General features: G+C 35.6%; 1 protein-coding gene across 3 annotated transcripts in view; it reads right to left on the bottom strand.

Moving 5' to 3' along the window:
* Positions 1 to 27455, bottom strand: part of LOC150100225 (major facilitator superfamily domain-containing protein 6-like) — a 29957-nt gene extending 2502 nt beyond the window's left edge. Inside the window, exons 1-4 of one of the 3 annotated variants that reach the window (XM_090402819.1) lie at positions 27341 to 27455; positions 11626 to 11737; positions 5807 to 7204; positions 1384 to 1539 (exon numbers count right to left, since the gene is read on the bottom strand). In XM_090402819.1, the coding sequence (XP_090258945.1) occupies positions 1384 to 1539; positions 5807 to 7204; positions 11626 to 11719 (1648 nt within the window). In that variant the 5' untranslated portion in view covers positions 11720 to 11737; positions 27341 to 27455. Of the gene's footprint in view, positions 1 to 1383; positions 1540 to 5806; positions 7205 to 11625; positions 11738 to 18525; positions 18582 to 27340 lie in introns of those variants that run through there. The other 2 variants (XM_090402820.1, XM_090402821.1) reach the window with 2 other exon arrangements.
* Positions 27456 to 27709: the final 254 nt, after the last annotated feature.

Below are 27709 nucleotides of genomic sequence, written 5' to 3'. Positions count from 1 at the left end.
TGATAGTTATGCACTGTGGAAGTGAGCGCAATAAGCCACGCTTTTATACCTTCACATGCTAATACGGCTAAGACACGTTTTGACAAGTCTTAACATGATTTTGTACAGTTGCGTGTTCTACACTGTTGTATATTAGCAATATTTTAAAATAAAATGTGTTACATTTGTAAATTATTTTTATAACTTTATAATTTACAAGAAAATCAAAATATCTACTAATTGTTTTGAGCAGTGTAGTATGGGAATGATCTGAGTCAGTTATTCAGCAGTATTTTATATCATTCATGTATAGTCATCATTCATTGGCACAGCAACTGAACCTAGAACTACTTTAGCTTATGTAGGCTGTGATTCGTAGCACATGATTTTACTTTATTTTGAATCGGTTCTAAATTTCGACACTAAAAATGGACCAAATGTAACCAAAATTGGGATACGAAAAGTTAGCTACGATTCTAAATACCAGAATTTCATTTAACATCATCTCCGGGGGAGTTTAGTTGCAATTTCGAGTTGTTTTGTCTAAAAATGGTTTAAAACGAAAACTGAAATAGCTGGGAAGATTTCAGGAAAGGTTTCGAATAAATTTCAACATGATCCGTCTGAAGAGAAGCAGAGGAAACGCATTTAAAAAAAAAATACAGAATACCGAGTATTAATACCGTTTATGTTGCCTTTATTTAAATGACGTCCGTTACGTATTTCTTATTGATCCATCCTCGCGGGATATCTTTTTAAAACAGACTCCAAAAGGAACATATACCCACTATCTAGGCCACTGTTTAAGGTAACATCGTTAAATCTGTCTTGATTTGTAATTGCTGCTAACTAGTGAAATACCAGACTGCTGGGTGTGGCACCTTGAGTCAAAGTTATGTCACAGAACTTTGTATTACTCCCGTCTTATATTAAACCAACTGTCTAATTACAAGACTCGTCCTCAATCGGGAAGGAACTATATGTAAAATATTCGATGATACCGTGAAACAAAATAAGTAGGGAAGAAAGTGATAAATATTCTCTCCGATTTTTTCATGAAAACGAAAGCCACTAAAAATTCGTTGTCCGTGATTTACTTCCTGTAGCAAGTGATAGACATGCATTTATAAAGGATGTACTATCAACGGCCAAATAGTTGAAATTACGCATTATATTTGTCCATGAAAAAAAAAAAATAATAATAATCAGCCAAACGTTATCACAGTTTGACTACTACGATCACTTTTTATCAAAGGTCATTACCCCCGAGTCTCTGTACCTGCTCGATCTTACACTTCCGTTTTATAGTGCGTTTCCTGATAATATTTAGTTTTTATGTCCCCCCCCCGCCTTTAATGTAATGAGTTTTCATTTGAATTTTGTACCCGAATTTTATTATCTTACCTTTCTTTTTGCCTGTTCCTTTCCATACAAGAAAACGGTCGATGACAGCACTCGCTGCGGTAATAACAAAACTCACTACGGAAGCAGCAAGAAAAGTGGTTCTATCGCCATACATGTCAAATCCTATTCCTCCTATCAGGCTTCCTAAAGCAACACCTGAAACCAAAATAAAATAAAAATAAAGTGCTTCATATTTAAATTTTTATTTCAAGCTACAGTAAGGCATTTGAAATTGCTTCCATGGTTTATATAAGCTAAAATAATATATATATTTTTTTAACACGCCTCTTTTAACTGAACACATTGGGATTTTTTTTTTTTTTTTTTAGATTTTTCACGCCGTTTAGTTTTCGCACAGAATGATGCATTACCGACTTTTGTTTTGCAAACACTGCCTATAATTGTCCTTATCACGTGATCCCCTCTCAGAATCAAATTGAAACATTTCTTGCAAGAGTATCAGTATTAATGTAATTAATATTAATACACTTATCCAATCAATCATTTAACTTCTAATACTAACTGGCAAATTATATCTATTATAAACTTATACAAGAAAAAAACATGCAGTGCTTGTATAATATTTCCCATCCCACTCATGTGCCATCTCCTATCCAGGAGGTTGACTACCATGATGTGACTCTTGGTTGAACGGGCATAACGACATGGGGGTGAGAACCCTATCTCTTCCACATATTGTCGTAATTATTTTTTGAAAATGACCCTCTACTTCCAAATGAGACCGGCTAACTCACCTTTAGTCGAGAGAGACCAAATGAAGGTTCCTCACGCTATAGACGGGAATCGAGCCCAGATCTTTCGACCAAAGGGCTTCTTCTATACCGACTGATCTACCGAGACTCCTATAACATTTACCTTTCGTAAAATTGAATAGACCATGGCGATAGAATCCGTTGCTTACTTAAAATAATATTATTCTTTACATTTCAAGCATTTCATTACTTTCCAGTAGATGGCAGCAAGTGTCAATTTTAAACATCACAGTTCCGCTGGCATTAAGCAGATGAAATTGTTTATAAATCAGTAATGATTAAATAAATGATTCAAGAAATTCTGAGTCAGAAAAAAAACTCAGTCATTGAATTTCATGAAGTAATGAATTAATATCAGATTAATAAATATTAAGCTCCTCCATACGGTGGAAGTGAAGGGACATTGCATTCTTCGACTGGCCCGATTCTTGTTACGATGACAGTAATCTCCAGCCGTATTCCGTATTTGTAACATTGCATTCAGTGTTACTCTGTATGAGAATACGGCTGGAGATATCCGTTAGTGGCGTAGATAGCGAGTTGTGTGCAGTGGAATCTATTCCCGCGATCAGTCACTGGAGGAGCAGCAGGGGATCCCGTTTTTTTTTAATTTTTAATTTTTTTTAAAATAATATATAATTTATAATATAATATAAATTAATATATAATATGATTTTTTTTTAAATAGAAGAGGGTAAATACCACAGTTTAAGCTAATGAATGATTACGGTAATATTAAGTATCAAGACTAAAAGTAAGGTGTGAGAACCACATTTCATAAAGAAGAAAATTATGATTGGCTGATAATTATTATTACTTAATAAGCTAAAATTATTAAGTACTAATAATTATCAGCCAGTCACAATTTTCTTCTTTATGGAATGTGGTTCTCACACCTTACTTTTAGTCTTGAAAAATACTTTTAAATATACTTTATATTTAAAATTGTCATTTTTATTAAATCCTATTCGCGCGCTCATAGCACTGACATTTTCAGACCCCAGGGGTCGTTAAATCCATAGTTGCAGAAGACCATTTCCAAATCAGGAAAAAATACTTGCCGATAATAATGTTTAATAACACTATAGTTAGCCATTCAGTGTAACCTTAACGAAAAAATGTTTTTCTGTTATATCAAGAATCGCAGTTGGAACGTGAAGTAACTATGATGCCATAAACTTTCCATTGCGAGGTAGGGAAATTAAGTCTCATGAAATTGTTAAACCTGACTGGAATTCCATTCCAAAACGGCATGATATCCACATATCCTTTTTAAGATTTAAAATATTCTACTTATATATCTTGTGTGTGTGTCGATTTTCGGATTAACTTGTATGCATAGTATGCTATTTTTCTGAGCACTGTTTTATGTACAAGAGTACAACTATTTCAATTTTGAAATTAAATGTACACAATTACGCGAATATAGCAGAAGGTTGTGTGTGTGTGTGTGCGCGCGCGTCAAAGAAGGGTGCTGTTGAAAATTGCGATAATGCTGAAGAAAGGTAAGTGATTGTTGTTGTTCTTCGAGGAACAAAGGGAGAAGTGGGGGGTGTAATTAATGAAAGACAAACCAGATTAATCTTCTAAAACAAAAAACTGAAGATAATACTAGTCATTAACAGTGAACTTCAAGGAATTGTCATTCTGCTTCCTTAAGTCAACAATAGAACTGTAGACATTCAGTCACACCAGAAGTACCCCTATTATAGTCTGCACGTAATTGGAACGCTTACTAAAACTTAGTGTGTTAAAAAAAAAAAAAAGTTTGTGAACAGGTGCATGGAATTACATAACTATACCTGTCCATTTTACCGGCCCACCTAATGATCTCGGTGAATATAATAATAGCAAAACAAAAAATAATGACATGTTACGAAATATTTCATTTTTATTAACTGTCAAGAAAAATTATTTGTCAATAGCTCAAGTCAAGGACTTGACATTTTATCCGAAGAACACCTCTGCTTCATTACACAAGACCCATGATTTCTTAGGCTCGCTATTTCATGAATTTCAGGCATAGAATAACGAATACAGAAATTTTGAGTGTTCCGTGATTTCTGAATACGAAATATTATTTGTTTATTAATTAATTTCGCTCCTATGAAATAAAAACACTTCAATAAAGCACATTTAATAGAATTGCTAGTAATAGTTGTGTGCAAATGGAATTTTAATAGTCATGTTATTTAGAAGCGCTGTTGAATGCAGCTTTGTATATTTAAATAATCATTATGGATTTATACCCAATTAATTTTGCTTATGCGATTGCCTTATGTATTAAAAAAGCATATGTTCTCATTTTAAATTTTCATATGGTCGAGCCCATCAAGTCCGATATATCTTATTTTTCATCAAGTTAATTTTTGCTCAATCTCTCTCTCACGTCATTTGCGTATGCCTAGTAGAAATAGTACTTGGCAGTATGTGACCTGGTTTAAAATTCACTATTTAAACACATCTCCCCTCCCACTTTTTTTTTTTTTTTGGATTTTTTTTAATTTGGATTAAGGCGGTCATCCCGAAATAATTCACTTTAGAGATTGACAATGTGACGGGAGAGAGTGTCTGAACTTCGGAAACCCTTATGTCAGTTTTAAATGGACAAAAAGTTATAATAGGGGATATAATAGAAACATAAGTTACTGAGGGATTAAAATCCCCTTATATAACCCCAATATCTGACGGGAGAGAGAGAGAGCGCAAAGCATCACTTGAACGTCGTATAAAAGTAGGGTTAATAAGGGCATGGGAACTAGATTTTGCTTGGAGAGAGTGGAATAGGTTGCTAGAAGCGGACGTGGGTGCATTGTCATTAAATCAGTTCAAGTAGCGATAAGATATTTTGCAAATAATGGTTCGTAGTGCGGACCTCTCGTGATGAGTCTGCAAACTCCATGGAGGTTCCCATATCATAAGAAAATCGACTTCATATCAGCCCGTGCATTACGAGAATGTGCAAGGGAATTATCCACCTCTGATCAAGCTGTTTAATTTAAGTGTCAGTACTGGGAAGGAGCCAACAGAGTGGATAGACATCCAGACTACTGCGCACAGATCTAGAGTCCCGGATTCTGTGGGGATGAACAAGTGGTGGAGAGGATCTAGAGCCGAGTGACAAAGATCGTGGCAGGTTTACGGACTGCTCCTTATGAAAAGAGATTGACGGTCTGTAGGCTTCAAAAATTAACTGATAAGAGAAATAGAGAAGGCATGATAGAAGCATATAAATTATTAAAGGGTTTTTTTAGGATTGACACTGAAGGCTTTTCAGTACATGAAAAGGGAGAGAACAAGCGGTCTCCCGTGGAAGTTGTGTAAGAGTGTGGTTAGCAAGGGTGCTGGACAAAATTGTTTGCTTGGAAGGTGGTGAATGGGTGGAATAAGTTGTTAGTTGTGCTTGTTTCATCAGTTAATGAGAGGTATATGTATTGTGGGAATAAAATATCTCCTACGATACCTGTATAATAATTATTATATCGTTTTGGATATAAATCTCTTTTCCATAGCCACCAAATCACACTTTCCATATCCCTCCGCTTTAAAAGTATAATATCATTGAAAGACTGCTGTTATCTCTAGGATTTGACGAAATTTTCAGAATTTAATAAACCGGAGTTAGTAACTGCAGAAATTAGACAACTTACCAATTCCTTCAAATGTTGCTCCTAATACAGCTTGCATAGTCGCTTCTGTTCCAGGAGGAGCCACGTGATTGCCGTAAGATGTCATGGCAGAATAAAATAAACCAAACGTTGGTCCATGAAACATACCAAGAGGCAATGCAAGCCACGGATTTCGGATATAGGCATATCCGATAAAGCGGAAACCTAGACACAGAAAGGCAAGTGTCATTGCAGTCAAATGTCCTATTTTTTGGATGATCTTGCCAGCAAATATGAAACAGGGCAGCTCGGCCAAGAAGCTCTCAACAACTTGAGTAAGTCCTAACATTAACTGCGAGGCTCCAAGATCTTCTAAGTACCAAAACTGAAAGGTCCAAAACAGTCCAGAAAGTACGCCAACAAAAAACACGGTAATAACAAACAAAGCAACTCGGGGTTGAAGAAGAAGTTTTCCAATGTCCTTCACGATATTATCAGACTGTGCAGAACTTCTGGCTTCAACTTTCATAATTATTCCAATATCCAAAGCCAAGAGTATGGTCATTGAATAGAAGGCAGGGGAGTAATCTGTATACTCAGAATTACCTGTGGCTAAGTCGTTGAAATAACCAGCGGCAAAGGCTCCACATCCCCAACCAATAGTTCCCCACATGCGTTGTGTACCATACTTTTCCGGTTTGTCATCTAACATATCATAACAGGCAGCATCAGAAAGGTAAATTGCAGCAGCCATGGTCACTCCAGAGACCATTAACAGACAGAAAAAACACCAGAATTGCAATGTTGTATAAACACTTTCGGGGTTTGTGTCCAGACTATGGATATCATTGAAGCAAGAATGAATACTAGGAGTGCAATTCATACTACAGCTGAGATGGATGTTAAAATTATATGCTTCCCGTCCATTTTCTTCCTGAGAGACGTTATGAAATACTAGTTCCAGTAGAGAATTGTTGGCTTCATTTCTAATGGCGTCATGGAGATAAATTTTCAGGTTACTGGAAGTATTGATGTTAACGACATTTAATGTCGGTTCGTCGCACTGATCGCATCTCGCTTCACAAAGTGACACCGTTTGAGAAAGTGCTTGCGATATGCAAGAACTGTTGTACTTCCCCAAAAAGGTTGCTCTTGCTCTACCTGCATTACAATGTACTCTGACATTTACGGACGGTTTGGTCAGATGATCCGTTTCCATCGGAGGGATAAATATCATAGCTAAATGAGAAATAGCCATCAAGGTAACAAGAATCAGGAGAACTAATTTCAGTTTCTTAAAGTGGTCTACAAGGGCTCCGCAAACGGGACTGGCAATTACTTTCAGGACAGGCAACACAGTCATCGAGATTCCTATGGCAGTAGCTGTTATTCCGAGTTGTTTAGCGAATACATTTCGGTAGGGAAGAACGGAAGCCACAGCTGGAATGAAAACAAGTTGAAATTAGACTCGGAAAAATCGATACATATTAAAAAAATAATAAGGAATTTGAAGAGTAAAATATATATTTAAGTTATATTTACGTTTGTTCAATGGAGCGCGTGCACACACACAAGGGGGGGGAATGAAATTTTTACATATTATAACGATACAATATTAGGTCTTTAATAACAGGGTTCCATTTCGGATGTTTATTTAAATTGGTTTTTATAAACTGAACGCTTGTTCTTTAGCCTTTAGACTCCTGTTTTTTCCTGGTTCCTGTTCTCAAACTTTCATTTTTTCTTCAATAAGCTTTGTATATTTTAGTCTACAGTTCACATCTGAGAGTTGCTTAACTTTTATTCGCTTTAGAACTTTCTTACATGTTATTCTTTTCAATATGAAATTCAGTTTTATCCTGCTCAAGACTAAATAGTGATCACTTCCAATTTCAAATCCTCTGTACACTCTGGTGTCCTACACCAGGGAGAAAACATCGCTATCAACAATAGCATAGTCAATGGGACTTTTCTTATTCCTTGCCTCTTCTCTCCATGTGAATTTGTGCACATTTTTATGTTGGAACATGGTGTTAGTAATAACCAGTCCATGTCCTGAGCAGAAATCCAACAGGTATTTCCCATTATTATTAGCTTTGCTCCAAAATTTTCCCAAATATTTTTGCATGTCTAACAATCATTTCCTGCTCTGCTATTTAGATCCCCAACAAGGACCAACGTTTCCTTTTTCATTGTGTCAGTTGCTTTTTCTAAAGCATCAAAAAATTCCTCCACTTCTACCTTAGTAGAACATTTTGTGGGACCATAAGCACAAATGTCTCGTTGTTCCCCATTCTTATATTTGCCTGCATCACTCTACTTGAGATTGCCTGCCATTCAAGAAGATTAGCCTCGTATTTTGTGTTGAATACTATGGCTAATCCTTCTTTTTCTTGATTGTCATTTCCTGGATATAACATTTTGTATTTATTGCTCAGAAAGATCTCACCAGTTTTTGTCTTTTTTTGTTTCAGTCACCCCTATTATGTCGATCTGGTACTTATCTAATTCCTCGGCTAGCTCCATTTCTTTGCCATTCAGGCTTCTTATGTTGATGGTACCGATCTTTAACTCTGGTAATGTTGAGTTGGGGTGTGCTTTCAGATTTGTTCCAATAGCTGACTTTTCGCTGTTCGCCCTGGTTCCCTGGCGAAAACAACGGGGGGGGGGGCTTGTGTAACTGGGCGACGCCCCCAGCCGGCATGAAATTTTGTCATGTTAAACCAATATACAAAATTATGGTACAAGCCAATAAGAATACAATTTGGTCGGCTAAATCCCAAATTGTCAGCCCATCGTCGTTCGTTCAGTATCCAGGTAGATACCCAACAGGGTGCACTACGAGAAGGTGAGGATTGGACATTAGGTCAGAAGCCCTGGTCGGTTCTCCGCATTCCTTTAAAGGCTATGTGGAGGTCTCCTCTCAGTTATAGCTTTGACTATTCGCATGTTAAAACTGCAGCATATATTGGATTTGAATAATTGCTTTTGAAGATCATCTTCTGCAAGTAATGCTACATCATCTGCATATCCAACCCAATTTAATTTTTATTCCGTATAAATTTCTGTTTCTGAAATTCCGTTATTATTTCACCCATGATTATATTAAATAATCATGGACTTAAAGAATCTCTCGTCTGATCCCATTCTTTGTAGGAATTTTCTCTGTATTTGTTCTGGTATCTGATTACACATTCATTTTTTTTTTTTTTTTTTTTTTGTGCGTGTATATACATATCTTTCATTTCGATGATTTGCTGTGGTATTTTTTTCTTGATACTGGTATTTTCAGGGCATCCTGTAATCTGATTCTATCGAAAGCCTTCTCTAAGTCAATGAAAGACATGAAATTGGTGTGTTAATTTCAGACCTAGTTCTCTTCGCCTCAATATACGAGTAATTTGGTAAAATAGTTCTCTCAGTCTTCTCTTTCTATGACTGGTATATTTATGTATTCACAAACTTTTCTTTGATTTTCAATTAATCATTCTCCTACACATACTCGTTTATGTGCTCCGTAAGTCATGTTCCAGTTGTTTAGAATAACCTTACCAATACTTTTGCTTTGTCAGTCTTATTTTGTTATTTATTATTTAGTTTCTTATTCTTTTATATCGCCTTCATATTTGGCTGTATTAGTTTTATCTTGTAAATATTTATTAAATGTCTATTTCAATGTAATAAACATTCAAATAGACATACCTAATTGGTAAAACTCTAAAGCATCCAAAGCTCAAGGTAAAGCTACCTTAAGTGTCGGATACTGAATTTATTCTCTCAAAATAATCTCTTGGTTACTTTGATTTGGTAACAAATAGAAACCAGGCATTTCATTCGATATAAATATTGACGGTATGTACGATTTGATGTACACCAAGACAAAAATTGTCTTGCAACTAAACCGACTCGTGGTTCGCGTTATTCATGGTTGTAGCATCACCGAGTAAACTGGTGTATTTTAACCAGAATAACATTACATAACACAAGCGAAAGAAGATGTAATATTTGTGCAAGATCTCCCTATTGCACATATTACAACTTCCTTATAATTTAGGGCGATTTATGGGCGAGATTTTCAGGTTTCTATCCGTGTCGACAGAAACTCGCTTCGAACTTGCCGTTAACTGCACTCAAGTTCTCAGAAGAGAGAAGTAAAAAGGAAACGGCGATTTTTCGTTCCATGATGCGACTTTTCATATTTCGTAAACAGCATATCGCATTGGCTGTATTCAAGTTTATACGTTTCCTAGACAAGTCAGCCACCATGTAGATTTGTTTTAAAGAATCAATGCATCAAGAACAAATCAAGACGTCAATCCCTTTAACATAATACAATAAATCTCTTCCTTTTTTTAGGTAAATTTCACAAATAAGTGTATAAGCAACTATTAGATTCATTGGTTTCATCGGAGAGCACAAAAACGATTCTTATGAAATTTGGTGATCGGGACCTTATCTTTACTAAAAATATCAACGTCACTGAAATGATTTGAGACGAAATTTCGAATTTCGTCTCAAATCATTTCAGTAACAAAATGTTATAAACAATACGCTAGACAAATCTCTAGCACCCGTTGCTGTGATGATGAGTATGTTAGTATACCAGAACGCTAATGTGAAACTCGCTTTTTTTTGAAGGTCTAGGATCATTTCTTATTTGTTTGTTATTCATGCATTGGATATTCTACTTAATATGGAAACTGCAGCCAACCTTGGTTAGTTGGCCGATGAAAGTGGGGGCCCCCACATTCTTATCAACTGAACATTAGGTAGGCCTAAAATTAAATGATCAAATGCTATTTCTGCTTTTATTTTATAAAAAATATCTTTGCATTGTCGTGGATATGGTCTCTAAGCCGTTGATAACATTGGAACCATAGATACAGCTATTTCGCACATTAATCTGCTGCAGATCTTTTCTCTTGACAATAATGGCGAGCATAATAAAATACTATAATTAGAGATTACAATAGCTGTAAGACGAGTAATGTGTTTTCAACTTTCTAGTGCTATTTCTAGGCCTATTACCAGATTATTACTGTGTATTGGTTTCTCCATTTACTATATTTTAACCACAAAACTTCAAGTGAGAGAAAAGCTTTTGTTTCTTGAAGCCTCAGGCAACCTAGTCTGTGGCATATTTACCTACAGTTGATGTTCCCATGTCGCTTTTGAACAGTGACCAAGGTCTTGAAGTTGTATTTTTTTTTTTTTTTTTTGTAATGCTTAGCCTTGACTAGTGCATAGAAAGAAAAAAGAAAAACCACCATTATAATTGCGTAGGTAGTCTTTAATAATAATCATTAAGGCACAATAAGAATCAGTGCATGTTGACTAGGACAGAAGATGTGTAGCACTTGGATCATGCACCTGCTGTTCTCTTCATACGCAATAGCTGTGGTTTAGCACAACACGCTCATCACTAGTTGCCTTTGGGGTAAAGAGGTTAAAAGAGAAACTAAATAACATTAGTTTTTACAACGAAGTGGCGCGGTTAAAAAAAAAAATCTTTATGTACCTTTTGAAATCTTTCAGTTATTTTGCTTTAATAGTTTAATTTGAAAACTCATGAATTTTAAAGATGTAAAACAGAAAATCAATTTATACTAAGCTGCAAGTTTTTTTTTTTACTGTACGTAAGATACAGTAAGAATTTAGTGTATAAATTCAGCTCAGTAAGAAGCACGGAAGCTAACTGAGAATCTCCATGGCAACCTATCTAAATGAAATTTATACCACAATTTATACCTGCTTGGCTTGCAAATTACTATATTACTAGAATGTAATAAGCAGATTTCGAACATCGCCATTTCCTTTTCATGTTTAGAAAATAATGAAACTGATTTTATATTAGAGCTTACCGCCAAAGTAGAGAAAATAGTGGATTTTCAAGGGTAGAAAGCGTCGATTGATGACACATCGACGACGGCTTTTCTGTTTTTCTTTTTCTGCCATTCTTCAACCTTTCCTGACCTAGAAGAGAAACGATGTACATTAAATACTCGAGATCGAAAAAAATATATATTATTCTGATTATTGTTAATATTATCCAGTAATGATGCCGTAAAAATCAGGAGAATTAGACGAAACTTAGTTTTTATCCTTCTACATTTCAAACTGAACTGCAAAAGTAAAACGTCAAATTTTAAGCTTATAATTCACTAATCTTCTAAACAGGTTTCTTTTTCCCCTTAAGGGATTCTACATGCAAAAAGTTTAAAAAAAAATTAAACGCCTTTCAAGTTTATATGCCTTTAGATGTAGCTCTAATATACTTAAACATGAGAAAGCAAACCAGTTTGGGGATTATGTCTTCAACTTTCTATCATAATTATTCTGTTTACTTATGAACGAGTTCCAGAACATCCTAAAACGACAAAGTTATATAAGAAAAAAGGCAATGATGCAATGCTTTGAAAGACGAGCGTTTTGAGGGTAAAACAGTCACACATTATGTTGAAAGTTTATTTTTCACTTGGTCAGACTGCAATAAATTTAGTTTAATCCTTTATCCAAGTGTGTGCAAACAAAGTTTGCGCCTGAAAGTATCTTCAGGACTGGGGTAAAGTGGTACAACACCGGGTAACTTCTTGCAAAGGTGGAGCAAGCTACCAACACCCCTATCTAAGCATCTCCCATAATGCAAAACACATCTCCTTGCGGATATGTCTAATGTTATGCATTAAGGGAAGGGCCACTACCCAGACTAGTTTCGACCTTTATTGAGGTCTCTTCAGTGGAAGCTAGGCACAAGTGGAGATACCAAGCATTAGCAAGGTCATCTCCTCCTATAGGAGGAGATTTGGCAGCTCCTGAGCTGCCAAATTATAAGAGATACTGAGATAGGAGTGTTCGTAGCTTGCTCCACCTTTGCAAGGAGTTGCACTACCTTACCCCAGTCCTGAAGATACTTTCAGGCGCAAACTTTGTTTGCACACACTTGGATAAAGGATTAAACTAAATTTATTATCGTTACGTATTATTGTGTAATCAGGTACCAGCTTCACACAAAGTGAAGCTGGCATGCCAAATAATTATGTGTGATATAAGAACTCTGCAGTCCTAAACCAATCTTATCAAATTGGATTTCTTAATGTTGTGAACTTTGACCCAGGAAAGGAGAACCGCCGGATATTACTTTTTAGAGTAAAAGATTTTAAATTAGAAGAATAACAACAATTTATTACGCAACATTTGTGCAGTATTTTGTCGCATGTACTCCAAATTTCGGGAACTCCATTGTGGATCTTTACGTCGCTGATTTAGATCCTTGTCGTTCAGGAGAAAGAAAACTGGATGCTGACAAAACCAACGGGCATATTTAGCCTTTTCTCTTGTCTAAAGTTTTTGAGACAGCTATCCTACTCGCTCATAATTTTCGTTTCAGTTAACCATCCATAATCATCTTATTAGATTATCCTAATTAGTTTTCTAACAGATTTTCCAGTTATAATTGAAATCCTCCAATGCATAATTTTATTACCTAAAAGGAAGAAAGTGACTGTTTTAGTCCTAGCTTTTGGGAATCGAAAGGTTACTGATTTACACTCTTTGCCTTCGCAGCAGGGAATACATTTTGCCAACGTGCAAGACGGAAGCTGGCGACAATACGGTAAGCAACTGCTACATCTCCCCCACCCCCTCCACACACACTTTTAAATCATAATTAGAATTATTAAGCCGGCTAGGGGGAAGGGAAGGGGGTTCCTGATGTTAAAATTTACTGGGTGCCTAAAATTTTTTTCTACATTTGGTAAAGTTGACATTTTTTCTTTCTTTCGGCGTGGTATGTTCCAGTTCTTCAGAATTGTGTAATATCTATATCGTTCTTACAGATCTAATTTTTCTACATAACTCCGGGCCCCTGGTGGCTGCCAGGTCCGACACCTGCTTCTGTATGCTGCATATGTTTGAAGGAAGAGCTTTTCTGTATTGCGATACTGCTGATTGCGCGTTTTTCTGAAATAGGGAAAACCTACTTACACGAGCCAAAGATTAACTCGAAATCAGCTGAAATAACTGAAATCACAAACAAATAAAATTAAATAAAAAACTGAAAGGTCAGATTTGTGTCTTTACAGTGAATATTTTTAATTACTTGATTCTCGCGCACTTCGATGTATTTGTGCATTGTCTTTTTGATATCTGAAATTGAATTTGTAGGTAGAACCGCATGGGCTGCTACAGCTCTCGTAAAATCTCAATTCTACTATTGCAATATAATAAATTCGGATAAAATAATAAAATGCAAAAGAATTAGGTGCAGTTCAACGCGCATCGAAAATAATAAACTAAAAAAAAAAAAAAAATACTTGCCTCCCCCCCCCCCCCTCTCTCTGCAGTCTGAAACCGTCTATTCCGAATAGGGGAGCCTTATTTGTGCTGTATTTTGGTCTACGCACACAAAGACATTTATTTTTAAAATAACAAACACGATTATTTGATATATGAAAGGCAGGGAATCATGAAGGATGACTCAGAAACCCGACTTACAACTTAGCTGTTGATAATACAGTAGTCGTAACGGACTGGCAACGAGTTTAATAGGCATCTATAAAGGTCTTCGGGGTTTTTACCTGGTGTTTTATTGTTCAGTTTATATTGATAATACATTCGAAGCTTGAATGGAAACTTTTATGAGGCAATTTCCTTCTGAACTTGTCAAAACAAAACAAGAAAATGTATATAGAGAAATAGATTGTGGGAAAGTTTTCTCATTATGGTTTTTCACATGAGTGCCATGGATGAATATTTTTGAAATGAACGTTTTACTTCGGTTTTTGACAATGTATGCAACTTTCACTGAATTTATTGAACATTTTATGTGCTTATGCAATATCAAAATTCATAATTATGAATTTTGTCCTTGAATGTACGAGAGAGAGGAGAGATAGCTCTGCAGCTGTAGAAAGTTAATCTGCGATGTACGAGATGTATAAACACTGCTGTTGAAGCCCTTGCAATAGATACAAGATATAAACGACGGGGTGAAAAAGCCGTAGGGAACTGAGGGACTTGATAGATTTTGTTGATTCAGGAGGATTTTTTTTTGTCTTTTTTTAATGCGAATTTTATCTACAAAAGATCGCGACTAGTTAGACAATTCATTTGCTCTGTTCAGAGACGCAAAAATGGTAACTTTTTAAAGTTATTTCAGACCTCTAGTGAACAGAGAGTAGTAATTTCAGTGTGTACTTCTTTGAAAAATTGTCACCACTTCAAGAAACGATATTAGCTAACATGAGACTGCCCTCTTGCGGCAGTCTCGCGAGAGAGCAGGTATCGGAAGGTATCTTAAAAGATATGCCTCCAGATAGCAGTCCATATGGGTCATTCAGACTTCATTATTAACTGACAAACGCCAACTAAACCACCGACTATAAGAAAATCGAGTGAATTCTTCAAGACATCAGACGAACCAAAGTAATCGAGAAAGTTTAAATCAAATTGCCATGTATTATATTTTTACGAAAGCCAAGTTAAACAGTAATGGGTTTAATAAACATCAGCTGCACTTTGCAAATGCTCTTCAGTGTTGGGACTGATACAGTTTAAGGAGATGATCATTACAGAGTCGTCTTAATTCTTTCAAAGGTAAAGATAGTTGTGTCAAAAATGTTTTACAAGTTAAGTCCGACATTGTTTTGATCTTCCTCATGAAACTTACGAAAAATTAAACTAAAATGAAAAGATTTTCGGAACGGTTTCGTAGCAGTGATAAAAATTAAATACGACATAATACCTATAACGAGCTTAGATCTTTTCAACTGGATTTTTTTCCCCCCAATTGACAGGATCTTTCTCTCCAAGAAAAGACGTTCAAGTTCTGAAAGCATATTGATATCCACTAACTAACCGTTGCTTATGTTTGTATTCTTCTGAATAACTGGACAGTTTTGCTGCTTTACCAGAAGATGGAGCTGGAGTTTCGTTGTATTATAGGATTTACGATACAGTATTATATATCCCGTATATAGCTTTCTTCAATCATCAACAAATGCTTTTAGAATTTCGTTGACATCCGTCTGTTACTAACAAGTGGGCGTTCTCTAAAAAGACCATACCAATGGCATCTGAGCATCTAAAAGTAGTCCTAACGGTTGGAGCTTGAAATATTGTGGACTGGAATTTTTATCGATGTTTTTCCACCTAGTGTTCATTTAACTCGTTTGTGGTACTTGGTTTTTCCCTATCAAGAAATTCCAGCTTGTCACTCCAACGTGAACTGACTCTTTAAGTGTATTTGAATTGGTGTACATAAAGACGTTGAAACGTGTAAAACTAATAATCTGAACAACTTCAGAATAGGTTTAAAAGCTTTTTTTATTCACATTAAAGCTGTGAATGATTTTATTTTTATTTATTGGTATTATTTGTTTCAGTAGTTAATACTGACTTATGACTTCATATTAAATGTAAGGCGGCCATAAAATAAGATCTAGAATGATCTTAATCTCGAACATTTCTTCTTCCAATTATTACTCGAGTATTTTCTCGCAAAAAAAAAAAAAAATCATTTTAGTATGGATTTAATTATTTATAGTTGCAGCACGTCACAAAATTTGAAGTACCATGGTATGTTTGGCAACTACTCAAACGCAGATCAGTTTATATAAAAATATAATGTATTTTAATGTAGAAACCGTTTGTCTTTTAAGCAGTGCTTGGGATGGTTTTCAATCTAATAAACGAAATAGCAGACTAGATTTTTTTTTTTTTTTAATATTATGTGTTGCTTTTTTGTTATTAAAGGATAATACAACCTATTAAGATGAATAGCATTTTTTAAATGTTGCACACACTATCGTTGCATAAAATTAAATTTATATTCCACAAAGATATTTTTGCGTTTAAGAAGGGATACACAAGGTGTGTGTTTAACTTGCCAATAATAGCATGGGTTTGAAGAATATTAATCTGAAGTAACTTTAAATAAATTATAATACCGGATAAACTCATGTAAATTATTTTTATTAGTATAATTTTAAAAACAGATCCCATGGTCTTCCACTATCCCCTTTGTGGGAGAGATGAAAGATTAGCCGATGTAAAAGTGCTAACTTTATTTTAATTGTATATATTTTTTAATAAGTTAGGAAATTTAATTACCTGTTTTAGTTATTTTACATTAGCAACTTAGATGGCGCCTTTTGGAATTGTCCAAGTATGATATTGTTCGATTAGCATTTTACATTCTTGTGTTTATGTGTATATTCTTATACTGAAGATGCCTTTGATACTTTTATTATAATATTATGATTGATATAGAATTATAACTGGTATAATTTATTTAAATATGCCTACTCACGGTATTTCCTTATTGAAACAAATACTGAAGAAACGTAAGTCGCTACCTGAGCCTAAACAGGAAGTACAAAGACACGCCAAACCTTTTTTTTTTGGGGGGGGGACTGCAATTATTTTTAATCTTGCCAAAGAACTAGAGAAATCGTGCTCGTAGCGCGGTTATAGTCAATTCGTGACTAACCAAAAAGTGGAAGCGCATTTAGCAAAGAATGAATTATCAGCAATTCAACATATTATAAACAGGTTATACACAATGATGCGTAACTAGATAAAAGTAAAAGACAGCGATATTTGCTTAAGATTCGGCATTTTTAAACTGTGGGATATGATTTTTTTTTTTTTTTAAATGAAAAGCATAAGAGAGTTTTGGTCAAGGAGAAACAGCGTATTTTTGGGGGGGGGGGGGTCATAACTTCATTTTTTTGGGGGGGGTTACCCCCCTAACTTAGTTATGCTCGGTCTGTTGTATTTGAAGAAAAAATTTCATGACATCCTAAGGAAATTTAATCCTTAGGATTAAATTTCCAATATAATCGAAGAGGCACTTCCGCTGTTATAAAAACAATTGCAGTGATTTTATATGACAAAGTCAGCAGTTTAAATTGCGTTGCCATATAGCAAACATTTTATTTTTTTCTAAAAAAGTGTATTAAATTGCTTTTTGTGGCGATTTTTGAGGGCGTATCGGAAGAACAAACTATAAAAAAAATTGTCTAAACTTTGCAAACCGCTTTCGACTACTACACAAGTAGAATTTTTATTATAGGAAGATTTTATATTTTCAGGATAGTGATTACCGAGAAGTCTGCACGAAGACATTAGTTTAACATACATAATTATAAAGTGGAATTAAAAAAAAAAAAAAAAAAGTTTAGCGTCTTTACGCTAAACATGCACGAACGTGGTAAGGGCAATGCGAACATGAACAAGTAAGGCGGTCAAAGTTATCATGTACAACAGATCCGCGGTTTGAAACATTAATGTGAACGCTGAACTTAAAGTTCATGGATCTACACGCATTAGTTAAGGGTTGAATATCTTTCTTTCCCCCCTCCTCCATCTATTTGAGAAACAGTCCTCTTGTTACGCAAAAATGGAAAGTTGATATTAAAGCAAGTGATTTCTAGAATTGTGAAAACTTAGCATCGTTTGCGTTGATTGGACTTTTGCATATTAAAAAATAAAAGTTGGGAGTAATATCTTGAAGTAGCATTCTAAATTGAATTCAATAAAATTTAAGTAACATTCTACAAAATTACTATAATGTACTATACTATATAACAATAATATCCTTAAAAACTTCACTACTTTTTGCCCAATTAAAAATATCCTCCGTTAAGTGATTAAAACTCTTGATAGAGCAGTAAAAATTTTAATACATTACGTCAGTGCTTTCTTATCAATCTGAATGGACCCGAATTTAAGAAAAAACAACATAAAATCACAAAGCTTACCTTGCGGAGTATGCACCACTCGTTGAAACTCACGAGGCTAGTGTGAATCTGGTTGAGTTTGGGTACAGTTCATAGATGCAGTATTGATAAAAAGAAAAGAAAGAAAAAAAAAACGGACTTGCGTAAGTAGCTGGGCCTATTGGACGGTTTTGTGTGACTACCTCGACCTTGAAGGTAAGAAGGTTGCTCCAGGTTCTACGACGTATTAGTAAGGTGGAACGCCTGAGGTAAGCGTTATCTCATTGGGAATTCTTGGAAAATGCCGAAATCTGTTTAGAGACAATCCCTTTTTATTAATTCATAAGACCCTGCATAAGACCAGTAGTCAAATCTCGATACCGGTTGTTTTACACTCAAGTCCATCTTAACTGAATAATAAGAAAAATCTTTTGAATATTCATAAGATTAGATTCCTACCTCTATGATGATTTTATTCAAATGATACTTGTTAAAAAAAAAACAGGTATTAGCAATATAGTTTCAAGGAAACTACTTGGTTTTCCTTTACCTTTCCTAGGTGGTAAAATGATCCAGGGAGTCCCCCTTAACGACACCCGTGCTATTTGCTCGCAATTCGGAATTTTATGAAAAAGGGCTTGGCTAGGAGAAAATGATACTACCCACTCCCTTCGAGATTTCTTTGATAAAATACAGGATTTCTTTGGAAATGCTCTGCATGTAAAATAACTTTTCAAGGATATTTTTCAATAAGTTTTGCCAGAATCCTCTGAAAGGATTATTTCGTTTACAGGCGAAAGTGGAGAATCTTCGTTATAAAGGTTACGCCAACATGTGCAAATTCAGAAGAGGGAAGTTATCAAGGTTAGCTCTACAACAGCAAAGCGATACGTGAAGTGGAAATATATTATGTTTAATTTGCTATTAAGACAAACCATTGACATTTCTTTTTGTCCGTAATTAGTGCAGATTGCTATAAATATATTAATTTTGAATTACTTTCTCGGATCAGTGGCGCACCCAGAGGGGGGTCCAAGGGGCCCGGGCACCCCCCAAAGAAAAGGAAAAAACACTAGAAAAATTTTCAAAAATCTTTTCCTAATTAAAATTCATTTTTTTATTTATGTTGTGTGCTACTTATGAATTAGCGATCACTGCAGATGCTCAGTTATAGGTCGTATGCGATGTGTAGTGTGTATTCGCAAAACGTCTACTCAACTCACCCCCCCCCCCCCCAAAGGTTAAATCCTGAGCGCTCGGTCCCCTCCAAGATACGCCACTGTCTCGGATTGACCGGCCGGAACACCACATTCGTAAATTTTATTAGGATTTAATAAAACTTTGAATTGTTTTTAACTGAATTGTAAATTCAAACTGAAATTTAAAGGAAGACGTATTGTATGCTGATTCTGGCAGTTTTCGACTCCCTTTCCGCGGAACCTAAATATTTTCTGGCCTAGTCATTCTTGACTGTTTTTTTTTTTTTTAATTCATATAAGAGGCTTTTAGTTTCATATAAATCCGATGTCACTTAAAAAGTATCCCTTTTTCTCTTCTTATTACAGCAAACTATCAGATATCCCTGATGCATCGTGCTTAAATCTATTGCGAACATGAGTAGAGAACGTAGTGCAGGATATTAGCATGATGGTTGTAGGCAACAATAATAAGCAACCGTAGTACTCCCACATAATGGTTGTAAAATGGCGAACTGTTAATTCGAGATTTAAAAAAAAAAATATCATAGCACTTAATATTGTCTTCAGTTTCAAAAGATGTGAATTTTTCGAATGTTTGCAGGCCAGTTACCCCAATTGTAACTAAGCGACGTGCGAAATTAGAACAGCGGTAACTGTCCTGCAAAGCAGTTTGTCTGGGACTATGTCCGGCTTTTTTAATAGACAATTGTGAAATGGAATGACTCGGGAATATACGATAACAAGCACATAGAACTTTGATTCAGGTGTCAGTATTCTCGGCCATTACAATGGAGAAAGTTTGCCATTACTAGCCAAGGTGACACGAAAATTTTAAGAAGGAAATGAGCCCTAATAGCAGGATGCGTTATCACAGCCGCAGCTACCTGAAGCAGGTGCCGCATGTCATCGTCCTAGTAAATGAAGTCGGGAGTGTTCAGTCACTTTGACCTTGAAGAGAAAAAAGCAAGTATTCTCTCTCTCATCTTTTCCCCTCTGTGGAAAGCGTTAACACTCGCACAACTGAATGTAATGCGGACCTATCATGGATATTACATATAACGAAAAACGAATTTGCGCTTTGTTGTCAGAGTTGACCAACTCTCGAGAAATATCAGCGAAAGTCATCGGCACACTATCAAGGTCAAGGTTGCCAGCTGGAATACAGGTATTACACAACTTTTTTATTTGCCCCGAAGGAACCATTTAGCACTCCAAACCGGTTTTACTGTCAGTCACTGGGGCACGATTACTGCAGCTTAAACTTTCAACAAGGAAGGGTTCCCCCAAATCTTTTCCAAACCTATTGAACGAATTGATAAGTAGTTTGACTCTGCTCTTACTATCCCCCCCTTCTTTTTCATGGATAAAATATTTAATTAGAATACGTGATTCAAGACGGAATTCGGAAATGTTTAGGAAGTAATTTTTTTTTTTTTTTTTGAAATGTTGCAATGCATTTTGGTAACTTGTTGGAAGTTGAGTTAATTCGTTGCACAATTACAAAAGAGTATTTTCTCCATTATTTTCAAAAAGTGCTTTTAAGTTGCGTTAAGGAAAACACATTATGCGGGTAATGTAAATGATAGATGGTTGGCCGAGCGGTTAGCGTATCCGCTCATTAGCCAAAAGACTGCGGGTTCGAATCCCGCCGTTAGCATGGATGTTTGTGATTGTCTGTGAAAATACTAGTGGTGGGTGGTAGATGGCGTTGGTATAACTGCGGTTCGTTTGTTCGCGGAGACGGAGAGTTGCAGAGTAGGTGCCCTCCCTCGATGAGTCTTTGGACTCCCTGGAGGTGTCACGAAATAATAATAATAATACTTGAGCTTGACTGAATCCGGCTTCTTTATTTAATAATAACGTAATTATTTGAAAAAAAATCGAACATTATATTTAACCGAAGACAATTATTATATTATTTCAGCAGATAATATTCATATTTATAAATTTAGCGACACAAAAACACACGTGTTGAAAATATTATTTTACTAATTATTAATAAAATAACACTTGACGTTTCGACCCCTGTATCGAAGTCATTATCATCAGAAGGATACATGCGTATATGAAACCAAGTGTTATTTTATTAATAATTAGTAAAATAATCTTTTCAACACGTGTGTTTTTGTCCTTAAATTTATAAATATGAATGCTGATCACCGTGTAACCTTAAAAGAAAGAATCAGCAGATAAGATTGTTCATCCAAGAAGGCAATGTCTGCTTTACCAATAACTTCAATCAATATAGTCCCGTTAAAAAAAAAAAAAAAAAAAGGGGGTGGGGTAACAAACCTAAACTACGTGGTGTGGCTATTTAGGATCGATGGATAGCAAATATCTTGTGTTTGTGTGCTATTTCTTTATATCTGAATGAATTTATTGCTCTCAACGAAACCTGTTAAGTCTTTAATACAAATTTTGTTATACTCAGTAAAATTTCTTTCCTGTGCAGTTGAATGAGTTTTTTTTTTTTTTTTTTTCCCACTATGTAACACCTGGATCCGGTTTAAGGATGGTCTCCTTGTTTAATGTCTATTTTATCGCGACTGAAATAGGATAATTTATTTTAGAACGAAACTACTAGAAATCAACCAGCGGGCGTTCAGGCATCACATACTAAGTATTCTAATATGATTAAGGAAGCCAAGATACTGGAACAAATAGGGACGTTTGCAAACAACTGTTTTGGCAGGGAATATGATCAGCTCAATGGATAACATCACCAAAATGAACGAAAAAAAGTATCGAAGTAGTGCCGCATCATTGTTATTACAAGAAATAGCAAGTGAAACATTTCTTATGTTCATAAAAGGGGGGGGTTCACATATTTTAGGCCTATATGCAAATTTTTATAACCGATGAGTTTATTACAGTGGTCCCCCCCCCCCCCTATCCGCGAGTTCGCTATTCGTGGTTTCAGTTATCCGCGGTCAACCCCGGTCCGAAGATATTAAATAGAAAATTCCGGAAAACAATTTATAATTACATCTCCAGAGTGGATATTAGATCCAACATTATTTCAAAGCCGAATGTTTGTTGAAACTATGAAAGTTTCGTAAGTTGACCTGAGAGCTTTCGAGAATACAATCCTCGGCATCCATATACACACACACTTGCAGCCTTTCGGAAATCTAGAATATTTGGAATTGCGCGCCGTTCTGAGTAGTTCTCGGTTATCAGATCGACTGTCGCGGTATCGCAGTGCTTGTGTTCAAGTAACCCTTATTTTACTTAATAGTGGCCCCAAAGCACAAGGGTAGTGATGTTGGCAATTCGGATATGCCAAATGAAAGCCTAGAAAAAAAAAAAAAAAAGAAAGGAAGTGTGCTGAAGTTACTAAGATTCCATTCACATAACTTTTATTATAGTAAATTGTTAACTGTTCTATTTTATTATTAGTTATTGTCAATCTATTATTGTGCCTAATTTATAAATTAAACTTTCATTAGGTATGTATAGGAAAAAACAGTGTGTGTATATATAGGATTCTGTACTATCCACGACATGTTTTCGAACGTATCCCCCCCGCGGATAAGGGAGGAGCTACTGTATTATTGTTATCACAAGAGATTCATCGAGGGATTCTACATATCACACTAGCTGTCATATCTTTTTCTTTGAATTTATTCACGCTATCTGCCTCCAAGCATAACTATGCACCGCTCTGTGAGAGAAAAATTACCTCAATAAATTCTCAACTTCCGTTGATTTATCTTTATACCCACGGTAACTGGAACGAATGGGGATATAGTTTCTGCATACTTACTATCAGAAAAGTGCAGCAAATGATATCACATCAAATTAGAACCATTTAATTAGCTTGCACATACAAGTCTTGTAGCAACAACAATAACAAGTGATAGTAGCTTTGGTTGCTAGCGTAAGATATTTTTCATCTTGCACTTGCAACTAAACCGACTGCTCGTTTACCTTAGAGCCTCCGTAGCTCAGTTAGAATGGACTGATCGGAAAGACCTGGCTTCGATTCCCCTCAATGATAAACTTTTATTTGGTATCTTTCGACGAAAGGTGAGTTAGCCGCTCTCATACAGAGGTAGTTTTTTTTTTTTTTTTTTTCCACCCGGAAACTCTGGTTTTTCCTTCCCCAGAACAGATAAACCCTCCCCGTGAACACCCATGGATTACAGTCATGAATACATCCCTGCTATATGCCGGTCCTGAGCTCGGATAAAATTGGTGTGTGTGTGGGGGGGGGGGGGGGGAAGCAATGGTAAACTACCCTGTAAAAATCTCACCAAGAATACTTTGTGGGTAGTGCGTACAAAGTCACCTACAGTCAGAAACAATTGAAAGGGAAAACCAGCGTTAATCTTAATTCTGAAGTCCCCTTTTCTTAGAATTGTATTTTAGGTAGTATTGCTCAGTTTCATACAGCTCTTAAGAAAACATATCACAGCATTTTTATTTCCTAATTATAGAAGTTCATGACTATTTTTGGGAAGCTGAATTTTAGATTAAGTACTGCCAAGTTTTGGTATTCTTGTTCTTCTTGCTTCGTTGATCTTTAGTGTAGGTAGCACCCCCTCCCCCCACTTAAATTTTATCACTCCGTACGAATCACAGGGTGTATTAATACTGTAATTCAAAAACAGGATAACAAAAACCAGATTGTTTAAAAGCCGTTTCCACTCTCATGTAACTTTTCTGATGATTGGAGGTCCTATCCACGGGGGGGGGGGGAGATTCACGTTCCAAGACATGTAGCGGATAGTACAGAATCCTATATATACACACTGTTTTTTTTCCTATGAAAGTTTAATTTTCGGGTTTTTAGACTAAATCATTAAAAGGTATCTCTCTCTAAGTATATAATCCATCCATCTGGTGGTTCAACCGAAAAATTTCCGGACGTAATAAAAACGACGCCTCGCTTGAAACAGGAACTATGAAGCAAGCCGAACAATACCAAAACTAGGGTGAATTCTTTTCTTATTCTAAGTTTCGCTTATCTATTCCAAACTTATACTCATGTATCCCTATCATTCCAAATCGTAATTTAATTAACCTAATGACTGCTGGTAACGTATTGTTGATTGGTGCTGGAACAAATACGGCATAGTTCTTCCTTTGCTAACTTGGATGCCTACCCCCATAAGAATTTTGATATATACGATTTGTTTACGTAATTAAAGAATTATTTTAATTCACGCTGTTTATTGTTCATCTCGCGTCAAAAAATGTTTCGACTTAAAAGATATAAAAAAAAACAATTAAATTAGACAATAATTGCATTTTATAATTTACTGGAGTGAAAATAGAACTGCAGGATAAACATCTCAAACATAGCCAAGATCTTTCTATAATCTAAGCTGAAGATCATGCAAAAATTATTATAATTATTATCCAGGCCTCCATGGAGTCAAGACTCATCGTGGGAGATCGTTTGGTTCAGGGTTTGAAGTGATTTTTTTTTAAATTTTAAGTTATGCTACGATAAGTTATAAACTTATACTAATATTAGTATTCTGGTGTTGGCTAAAGTTTGAATAGAAAAGCGTAGTTGTTTGTTGAAAAAGATTTTCGTGGCCCAGCTTGAGTTCAGTATTCTGTTTACAGGAAATTCGAAGTAGCTTGGGGGGGGGGGGGGGGGGGGAATCGGTGTTTGTTCTTGTAGAGGAGACCTTAAGATGTACGATACACTTAATTTTTCGTGAGCAAAGTTGACAAAAATATATTAAAATAATGAATTCTGTATATATTTGTCAACTTTGAGTCGTGAATTATTATTTTTTGCTGTGGTAACTTCTTAGTAGACGTCTCGATATTACGTGCTTCAAAAAGGCTTTTGAGATTAAATTCAGATTTGCAGCTTACAACAGCAAACCCTATTAATCGGATTATTTCAAGCATTAGCGTCAGCAGTTGCTTAAATCCGACTGTTGACGCTCGCCGTTCTTATCACCTTATGTAACTAATGGTGTGCAAAGTGAGGAGACGGGGTTTTTCTATAGAATAAAAAAAAAAAAAAAAAATCTGATTTAAGGAATTTGTTTCATAAACTACAATATTCAATAAAGAATTACTCGGATACACTTAATGATATGTTAACAAATGCTTCCCAATGATAAGCTTCCGTTTTATTTTCTTTATGGTTACGAAGGATAAACATTTCAGTAATGGTGAGTTATAGCCGAGGTCAAGGTTTGCTAAGTCATCGAATAGCTGATAGCCAATCACGACAATGCATGATTTTCATACTTTGTAGAGTAGAGCGAAATATTCAAGAGAGGGATTACATCAGTTATTACTAAAATATTAGTTCGGTTCAATATGCGAAGAACTTATTATTGATGATGTCCCTTAATCAGCGTCATAACTACTATACCGCGAAGTTATCGTGTCCACAATACGCGTGGAACAGAGCCCAGCAGGTACACTGAACATTAAAGTATACTCCCTGAATGCAGTTGCTTTTCGGGCAGGAAGGTGCAGAGTCAATATCCATAAACACTTCCACTTAAGACTTATTGAACAAGTTCCCCATCCTCTTCTTTCAGTGTGGTTTTGTGGAACAGCCTTGCCCATACCGTTTACCCCCCCCCCCCCTCCCAAAAATGACCGCCAGCTGTTCAAGAAACAATTTTTCTTTTCCTCACTCACTACTTGCCTAAAGTTCGCATAACTTGACATCACTGTGGTGTGCGCGAGGTTGATGTTATGTATTACGAGTTACCCCCCCTTGTCTACAAGTAACATGAAGTTTGTATAACATATTTTAGGGAGAGTATTGAAGACTTGCATAATGAATGAAACACAATTTTAAAACAATGCAATTTATTGTCCCTGCTTACGTAAGGACTCCTGTTATTGAAAGAGAAAATGGAAAGATATGTACAGCATACATCGAGTTTATAACGTTTGTTCAAAAAATTGCAAACGCGCACCGAATACTTCATAACATCAAAAGCAACCACAAATTTACTTATCAATGGAATGCAAATACAACCTCACGCGACGATTACAAAACCGGTATGGCAAAGGAGGGAACGCTGATCCCTATATAGATCTGCTTTCCAGTGACTTATGTTAAATGACCAGAGAGAGAACATGACTATGTAAAGTTTAAATTATCTTTATACTACATTATGTATTTAAATCAACTTTAATGGACTTATTTATACTTGCCAACAAATCGGCTATTAATATGCTTAATTTCATATTTTATATAATAAGACACAAACGCAGTGCGTTGCCAAGCGCGCGCTTCGAAGAAGGGAAAGAAAAAAAAAAAATTTAATTGCCCGGACAAAAGTTGGCTAGAATCTGAAGGTCAGTTTTAGCGCATTGAACGATCTGAGTTAATTGACATTACAGGAAATAAAATTCTAACTCATTGATAACAATAACACAACCACAAGTTTTAATATTTGTGTCATTTCCACATGCAAATCATTAACAATATTTCTGCCTCGTCTCGAGTTTTTAGCTAAATTACCGACATCGTTGTTAATATAAACAAATCACGACAATGGATAACTCTACGATACAGTAACTAGTTTCATTTTGATGCATAGCATCCTTATAAATATCCTTCCGATGCTGAAAATTTACTCTTAGAAGCTAATTTTGAAATGCTTTCATTATTTAATGTTGTCCTCTTTCGGTTGTAAATATATTTCCGCATTTCGGGTACGTACCTGTGAACTCTTACCTGAAGGTTCTTCAAGGCTGCAGGAATCGTACTGTTGGAGTTCAAATGAAACAGCAGGATGTATCAGGCACACGAGACACATGCGTCTAACTCCAAGTCACGTGCCCGAAAGGGAAATTGACAACTGGTTGCTCACAGTTACCTGAACTGTTACGGAGCTTTTTATTTATTTATTTATTTATTTATTTTTATTTTAGAGTTTGCGCATTAATAGGTTTCTAAAGAATATATATGAAACATAACTATTTTCACTTGAGTGTTCATGTAATGCTAGACTGTGGAAGGGATATTATAATTGGCTGACATGTTATCAAATATTTAAATGTGAAGCTTTTAACTGGTTACAGTTATTTTT

Source organism: Typopeltis vanoorti, chromosome 13, assembly GCF_054136105.1.
Source record: "Typopeltis vanoorti isolate ZY-2024b chromosome 13, IOZ_Tvanoo_1.0, whole genome shotgun sequence".
Classification (NCBI taxonomy): Eukaryota; Metazoa; Arthropoda; class Arachnida; order Uropygi; family Thelyphonidae; genus Typopeltis; species Typopeltis vanoorti.
Note: the sequence above shows the minus strand (reverse complement) of the source record. Positions and strands in the feature narration are given on the sequence as shown.